We start from the raw sequence: 9,056 nt of genomic DNA on the forward strand, positions 1-9,056 counted from the left end.
AGAGTTCATTTTCTGCAGTAGTAACTTCATACTTAATTGGAAATGAAAGAGATAAAGTGATCACTTGGGAGTCATTTTTATGGAAATAGAATTAGGTTTGGTTCCATGAAACCCCAACAAATATTACACCAAAACCAAAATCGAATTCTTAGAGGATCATTTCACCAGTCGAGTGCCATTTTAGTAAGTTATCTACTGTAAAGATATTACTCCCTTCATTGCCTGATAACTGGTAACATAACTTTGCATAGTTGTCATGGCTAGTAAATTTTCAACATACAACTGGTTCAGACATTTACACATTCACACATACTAAAATCAAAATGTATACACGATGAACCCAGTTATGGGTGTGTAATTTTTATTTTCTTCTTTAATGATAACTCAGTACTTGTCCATGTCAACTAATTACAAAGTCCACATTCTTAATTACAGGATTTTCAGGTGATAATCAGAAGAACAGCTTAGACAAAGGACATTGTCCTGATGGTTGAGATGGAGAACAAGGTATTTTTGAGATGCTTGTGTTGGGTGAAAATTCTAGATTTTTTGTACTTCCTTGTTCTCTTCTATTTCTAAGTAAATTCCTATCATTTCTACATTCTTAAACCATGATCTTCATATATCTTTCATGTAGAAAATTGAATGACCTTTATTGGACAACAAGCATGCTATAGTTGGAGGTGGCTTTGGCCGGAACATCTTATTCATTTTTGCAAAGAATAGGTGCAATAATGATATGTGTTGGATGATTAGAGAAATTTTAGCAGTACTTTGAAATGTATCAAGTTACCCCTCCATCTATATAAATTATAATGTAAATGAATTTATAATTTGACTTAGGTAAGGATCCTTGAGTACTTTGTTGTTATTTTTTATGTACTCTTTGTATTATTAAGTAAAGGGAATTAAATCCTAGTTGATCTACTAACTTTGCTTCTAATACAAGTGAAAAAAAATGACTGAAACTGTATGTTTCAGTAGTAATTTTTTTTTTTTTTTTTAATTTCGTGATTGAGTATTTGCAGCGATTTTTACTTGTTGCAAACAGGTCCAAACTTGTCACAGTTGATCTATTTCAGCGATTTTAGTCATTGCAAAAATGTTAAATGCAACAAATGAAGCAAGCGTTGCTTTTGATATTGGGTATTTGCAGCGTTTTTTGATTTTTTTGCAGCGATTTTCATCATTGGAAAAAATGTTCAATGCAACGAACAAAGCAAGCGCCGCTTCTGATATGACGCATTTGCAGCGTTTTTTGAGTTTTTGCAGCGATTTTAATCCTTGTAAAAAGTTTTAAATGCAACGAATGAAACAAGCGCTGCTTTTGATATGTGGTATTTGCAGCACTATTGAAAGATTTTGTAAGGATTAAAATCGCTGGAATTTCTCAAAAGCAGCGATCTTAATAAGGATTTCATAACCTATTTCCAGCGTTCCATTTTATACTTTGCAACGAAAATAAAACGCTGCAATTGATATCTTTTGCAGCATTTTTTCAATAACGTTGCTATTGATCAAAAAGTACTCACGTTTATAGTGTCGAAGATGCAAGGAGGGTAATAACGCTGCAATTGATCAATTACAACGTTTTTTGAATGTATTTACAACGATTTTAAGCGCTGCAAAAGGACTAATTTCTTGTAGTGAGCTTTGGTCTTGTTTTTCGAGAGTTTCGAGGCTGCCGCTATGTACGAGCCCGTCGGCTTTGAAAGATGAAATGCCTGGAGTACGAGATCAACCGACGCCTTCTACAAGCTGTACGAGAGGTATATATTTAAACAGAAAACATGATTTCCACACTTAATTCCCACATGCACGTGCATTGTTACTAGTTCCATTTTTTTATAAATCTGAGTCCATAATTTTTAATTTTCACAACATTGATACTTAAGAATCTGATAACTCGAAATCAAATACCTCCTCCTCCATCAATCTTCCGTTACAAAACTATCCTCAAGCTTGTCGATGACATACAATTAATAGCCTGTTTCAATCTTGTTTAATTTTTTAACTTTTAGATCATATATTGTAAAAATTTAGATTTTTAAGATTTTCTTATTTATTTATTTATTAATTTTGTAATATTTAGATTTTGAAATATGTTTTAATGTGTTTTAGAGATTTGTTGTTATTTTTAGACCATGCACGTGGCAGTGCTCCCATTTATTTTCTAATATAAAATTGACATGAGAAGTAATTGATTGCGGAGTTCTTAAATTCTTCATTATCTACTTTGTAAAAGTTGAAAATCTTGGTTCCAAGTTGTAAAAGGTGAAAAGTCATGCAATGATTTTGCATTTAACTCTGATCTTTTAATTAACAAACATACTACTTTAATTTGTTAAAAATATTTGTTAAAAAGATTAAGGAGAAGAAATCTATTTATTCTTGTGCTGAGGGACAATGCTGAATAGTTGTTTTCGAACGTACGCTTTAGTTAAGTCCTGTTATTTATTAGCTATTTTATTTTGTTTTGTTTTATTATTTTCGTGGCATTTTGGTGCAGACATATCAAATTAATTAGATTGATAGACAATTTCTTTGAATAGTATTTAAAGTACTCGGCAAGTATTCATTAAACATGTGAGAATCGCCATTATTTTAACAATCTAATTAAAAAAAAACTGTCTAATTTCTCTTAAAATAAGCTTCCCACATACTCTATATATAAATAATAATAAAATTTACAGATCTCTCTTTTTCTTTCTTTTTTTTCAATCCAACTTCTCTTTTGGACAACTCGGGATCAAGTGATTCATATTTCTTTAATCCTAAATTTTATTTTTCACTCACAGTATTATTATTATTATTTTGAATCAGAAAGATCTTTGTATTCAATTATGATTAATCTCATCGTTACAATGCTTTTCCTTTTCTATACATTCAGAAATACAATTTGGCACTTCTTTCATCCATATTATATTATCTCTATATCTAATTGTAATGCCTTCTTAACTAGTCGATCTATGTGCTACTTCATTCAGTTATTTATGAACAAACTGAATCTTCCATCCTTTTTATATTAGAAGCATCTTCTTAGCATCCTGAACAATGCTACTATACAAAGGAAAATCTGAATTCTCTTCATTAACGGCTTTTACAATTAAATGGGCATCACTCTAAAAAATAACTCTGCAGAAACCAAGATCTCTACATAATTCCATAGCTCTCCATAGTGCTAAACATTATGCAATAGCTGGACTCTGGACATGCAATTTTTGATCACAGCAAACAATACGAGCCTCCCCCTTTCCATCCCTTATAGCAATTCCAAGTCTTAACTTTTTTCTGATTCTGGTTAAAAGCCGCATCCCAGTTTGCCTTCACACTTCCTACTAAAGGTCTCTTCCATCTATCTTGCCTCATGAGTACCCTATTACGAGGATTATGATCTACAACTATTTGAGCCATCTGGAATTGTCTAAGTTGCTCCCCTATTGCAGTAATTATGAGCTGCCCTGGTGGTATGAAATTATTTTCAAAAACAAACCGGTTCCTTCTAAGCCATATGCTCCTCATAATCATTGCTACTTTAGATAGAGGCTGTGACATCTTTTCTATCAATAGGTTCGGTTTAGCCACTGAAAATTTTGAGTTGAAAATTTTGAATTTTAAGATGAAAGATTAAAATATTATATTTTAGTATTATTATTGTATTAGGCTTTGAAAATTTTAAATTTAAATTTGAAAAAATTGAATTGTTTATTATATTTTATATAAATATTTGAAAAAATTATAATGATGAGATGAGAATTTTAAATTTGAGATTAAAATTCTACTAGCCAAACCGAACATTATTTGATCATGATGTACTCCATTTCTAGACTTTGGTACCTGATTCAAACCACACGCCAGTAGAGGCAGCACACTGCCACATAACATGCATAACTGACTCCTTTTGTGCTTTGAAAACTAGACATAGGTCACTGTTCACTAGATTTTTTATCATCAGATTTCTTCTTGCAGTATTGAATCTTATGGAATATTTTAATTGTTGGGAAGAAAGTCCTATACATGAGCAGCACCAGACCGTTGAGGTAAGCCTTGTACTGATTGATCTGATCATCTCCATGCAGCAATTAGGCGTCAATGACTTTTTAAATATAAATACCATATTATTTTTAATAAGAATTCACACAAAATAAAAATCATTTTTCAAAATTACTTTTACTTTGGTAAATACAAGATTGAAAATAGTTTTTAATTTTTCAAAAACTCTATTCATTTAATCATTTAAATTGACTTTCATTAATTAATACAAAAAAAAGTCGTTGTTACACTACAAGAAAAAAGACCTTTTGCGACCAATTTATAGCGGCGAAAAGACTATTAGCAACCAAAATTGGTTGCTAATAGTCTTTTCGCCGCTATAAATTGGTCGCAAAAGCTCTTTTTTCTTGTAGTGTTATCTAACAACTTTTAAATTTTTTTTATTTGAATATATAATATATATATTTGGTAGATTAGTAATGTTATCACAATACGAAGAAAATGGGTTGAGAATATAACATGTATAATAATTCTTAAAAAACTTATATTATACCCCTGAACAATTAATTATAATAAATTTTATGATTATGTTTTAAAAATGTTGAAAAAAAAAATCATATAAACTATCTTGATTCAAAAATATTTTGTATGAGTTTCATCAATTTGGCAAGATCATCTAATAAACCTTAATCTTTATAAATTTTCTGAATGATTTTTTTTTATATATATATATATATATTAAAAAAAGAAGAGGCAGATGAAAAAATATGTTCGGTGGCTTCCTGTTTGTTTTTCGAGAGCATTGGATTGTTTGCTGGGAGTAAAAACAAAAACCTTGATAGCTCCTAGAAGTAGCCCCCCTCAAGATCAAGATCATCCACCAGGAGATGCAGTCCCAGAAACAGGAGAAAGAGGTATATATTTAAACAGAAAACATGATTTTCACACTTACCACACGTGCACTGTTGCTAGTTCCATTATAATTATTTTTGTAACATAAATACAGTATTTGGATGTTTATGTTTTCATAAATCTGAGTCCATAAATACCTCCTCCATCCATCAATCTGCCGTTTAAAAACTAACCTCAAGCTCGTCGATGACATACCATTAATAGCTTGTTTCAGTCTTTGAATCATGACTAACACATGCATGAGTAGTATGCTACATCCAAAATTCAATTAAGAAAAAACAAAAGCATTTAAGAAAAAGAAACTTTAAAAAATACATAATAGAATCATAAAAATATATTTTAAACTATAATAATCCAAAAATAAATCCAAAAGATTAATAAATATAATAAATCTAGGCCACCAAGGCTTGGCTGGGTGGCATGTTTAGGTTATTTCTCCCCTACTCGCCTGCCTTCTTTTTTTTTTTTTTTTTTTTTTTTGTACTAAGATCTCTATTTTTATTTTTTCTCGCTTTCATGTTTTAATAAATTATTAATTTGTTTGTTGAGTTTTTCCTGTATGTTTAATGGTTTTTTAAATTTTTTTAGTTTTATATTTTAATAAATATTGTTTAATTTTTTAACTTTTAGAGATATATTGTAAAAATTTAGATTTTTAAGATTTTCTTATTTATTTATTTATTTTATAATTTTTAGATTTTGAAATATAATTTTATGTTTTTTAGAGATTTGTTGTTATTTTTATACCATGCACGTGGCCGTGCTCCCATTTATTTTCTAATATAAAATTGACAGCAGTAATTGATTGCGAGTTCTCAAATTCTTCATTATCAACTTTGTAAAAGTTGAAAATCTTGGTTCCAATTTGTAAAACGTGAAAAGTCATATTCTGAGTTTGCATTTAACCCACTTTTAATTAACATACTTCTTTGTTTAATTATATATAGAACTTGAGTATGTATAGTGAATGTGATGATATATTCGCTTAGTGAATATTTTAATTATACTTATTGAGTTTTGCTACATATAAATACAGTTACGTATTAATCTGTGTACCAACACTGATTTATTCATACTTAAAAATTAAATTAACACTGTTTTCAATAAAATTTACTTTTTGACCAATTACATTACATTGGTGCACAGAATAGTACATAATTGTACTTACAACTATACTTTTCCATACTTATTTATGCTTGCATCCACATTATCGATGCAGAGATACCAATCGATGATCCTAAATGCCAAGAAATGATAAATATGATCTCTAAGAAGACCCCATGGTCACTGGGTGTAACCGTCAGCAAAAGCACATGTTGCGTCTTCAAAGTCCCCCATACGTTCATCGGCAACTCATATCATCCTTCTGTTGTCTCCATCGGGCCCTATCACCACAGCAAGCCGCAGCTCATGATGATTGAGGAGCACAAGTGGCGGTATCTCAACTACTTGCTCCGGAGAAACCCTACCAAGACCTTAGATGACTACTTGGAAAGCATAAAGCTACTTGAAAAGGATGCAAGGGAACACTATTCGGAGATCATTCAATTTGAAAGCCCTGAGTTCATCGAAATGATGGTTCTCGATGGCTGCTTTATAATAGAACTTTTTCGCAAGATTAAAGACCAGAAACTATTCGAGCCCAATGACCCTCTGGCCACCGTTGGTTGGGTATTACCATTTTTATATAGGGACTTCCTCCTGCTCGAGAATCAGATACCATTCATTATACTAGAAAAGTTATTTGAAATATCCAAAATGCCTAGCGAGGAGGAGTCTAGTTTGTCCTTGCTTGCTATGCAATTCTTCAACGAAGCTATCGCATTGCGAAGACCCCATGATTTCATATGCCGCCGGTCTCGTGATCTAAAAATCTGGCATTTACTCGACTTGGTTCGTTTAAGCTTTATACTCGAGGAATTAAAAAGACCACAAAGCAGTGACACACCAACCCATGTTATGCACAGCTTCTCAAGGCTCCGCCGCTCGGGGATTAAGCTCAAGCTGGTCTAAGAGGAAAGCTGCTTCTTGGTTGTGAAATTCAAGAATGGTGTGATTGAGATGCCTCGTCTAACACTTGACGAAATCATGGGCTCTTTCCTGTCAAATTGTGTGGTATTCAAGCAGTTTCATTGCGACGTCTCCAAACACTTCACCACTTATGCAACCTTCTTGGACTGCCTCGTGGAAAGTGCCAAGGATGTTGGGTACCTACGCCACCACAACATTATGGATAAGAATCTTGGTAACGATGACGAGGTTGTGCGCTTCATCAACCAGATGGGAAAGGGCGTGGTGATTGATACGAATTGTTATTTGTCCAAGTTGTTTGAGAATGTGGACAAGAATTATAGAAGTTGCTGGAACGTGCAACGGGCGATCTTCCAGCGTAAGTATTTTGACACTCCTTGGTCGTTCATTTCGACGTTGGCTGCGTTTGTGCTCTTATCGCTTGCAATTGCACAAACTTTCTACACCATCTATGCTTACGTGCATCCGAATGATGGGTCGCCTCCGTCAAAGTGAATGCGAGTGAATTTGTATTTAGGAATCATATGTAATTAGTTTACATCAAGTTGTTAACAGAGATATTGTGGAAGAGATGGCTCAAGTTGTAGAAAATCGTCCCCAGCTTTTGGTAATTTCCGATGCACCATATGTACACAAGCTTACCGCTGCTTATGAGTGCCAAATTGTTGAAGGAATTCATAACCATCAACTAAAGCAGTTTGTGGTAGATGGTAAAAAGGTTGTACTGAGTATATATGTTTTCATCCTGGTTGTTCCAATGTTCTATTTCTTTTGCTTGTGTTTTGTGGTTTTTTTTGTTTGGGTATAGGAGAACCTTAATTTAGGTGTTTGGAGTAGTGATGCTAGTAAGATTTATGAAATTCTCCTTGGGGGAACAATAATCGAGCAGTCATTGGAAATGGGAGGGTATGACCCTAGTTACTTGAATGGGTTTGTTCAGGCATGAAATCCAATGGGAGGGTATGACCCTAGTTATTTGAATGGGTTTGTTCAGGCATGAAAAGCTATTTGACGAAATACCCGATGGGACTTTGGCTATTTAGCTTAGCAAATAGAGTACAGTTACAAAGAGATTATACAAAAATAATTCCACAAACTGACGTGGTTTCATATAGTCTATTAGATTGATATACTTTACTATACAAAGTAATTTTATAATCTAACGAACCATATCATGTCATATGAGTTTGTGAGATTATTTTTTGTGTAATTCATTTGTGGCTTGAGTATTTTCCTATAAAATATGGTGTTGGCTAACCTTTCTGGTATGCAAATGGAGCTACCATTCAGGTACCTTTTTCCTGTGTAATGGCTATAGAGAAAAAAGGAAAGGCTCCTCATACTTGTAACGTTTGTGAAATTGTTAATGCTTGTTGGGGAACTATTGCACACATTGTTTTCCTTGCCTTCTATTTTTATTTTTATTTTTATGTTTTTACTAATATTAGTGTAACAACAATGTTAATCCTTGGTGAATCTGCTGTTGTAAATGCACTTATTGGAGTGAACATTTATGCTGTTAGTTTTCTCATGCCACTGAGGGTTATCTTGTACACCGTAGCTGGAGGACTAAAAGCAACCTTCCTAGCAAGCTATATACATTCTGTTCTAGTGCATATTATTTTAGTCATCTTTGCCTACTTTGTTTACATGGCAAGTAATGTGCAACCATCCAGTTGAGGTAGCAAGCAAATCAAGAACATGTGAGGAGCAAGTTTCCCATGATGGGCAATCTTGTGGCCCTGCTAGTGGGAATTACAAGGGGTCTTACTTTACAATGTTGAATTCAAGAGGACTCGTTTTTGAGATTATCAATATAGTTAGCAACTTTGACAATGTGTTTGTTGACGATGGATATTAGGTGAGTGCCATGGCTGCCAGACCTTCATCAACTCCTTGGGACTACTTGTTGGATTGGTTCGTCTGGATTGCAATCCTAGTAGAGAAGGGGAAAAAATTCTCAGCTATACAGCCACTCGGACTAGAAAATTTACGGATACCATTCAAGGTGCCTCGCTCAAATGAACCAAATTCCTGTATGCTTGCAAAATCAAATGCTTGCACATTTATGTTGGAAGTTCATAATAGACCCAAAGGGGCTCCAATCCTCCAACAACAAA

General features: G+C 33.1%; 1 protein-coding gene across 1 annotated transcript; it reads left to right on the forward strand.

Moving 5' to 3' along the window:
* The first annotated feature begins 6,093 nt into the window (after nucleotides 1–6,093).
* On the forward strand, nucleotides 6,094–7,713 carry LOC122278625 (UPF0481 protein At3g47200-like). The gene is made up of 2 exons (XM_043088805.1): nucleotides 6,094–6,798; nucleotides 6,952–7,713. Exons 1-2 carry the CDS (start codon nucleotides 6,157–6,159, stop codon nucleotides 7,429–7,431), a joined length of 1,122 nt encoding a protein of 373 aa, XP_042944739.1. The 5' UTR covers nucleotides 6,094–6,156; the 3' UTR covers nucleotides 7,432–7,713.
* The last annotated feature ends 1,343 nt before the right edge of the window (nucleotides 7,714–9,056 follow it).

The sequence above is a fragment of the Carya illinoinensis genome, chromosome 10, assembly GCF_018687715.1.
Source record: "Carya illinoinensis cultivar Pawnee chromosome 10, C.illinoinensisPawnee_v1, whole genome shotgun sequence".
Taxonomy (NCBI): Eukaryota; Viridiplantae; Streptophyta; class Magnoliopsida; order Fagales; family Juglandaceae; genus Carya; species Carya illinoinensis.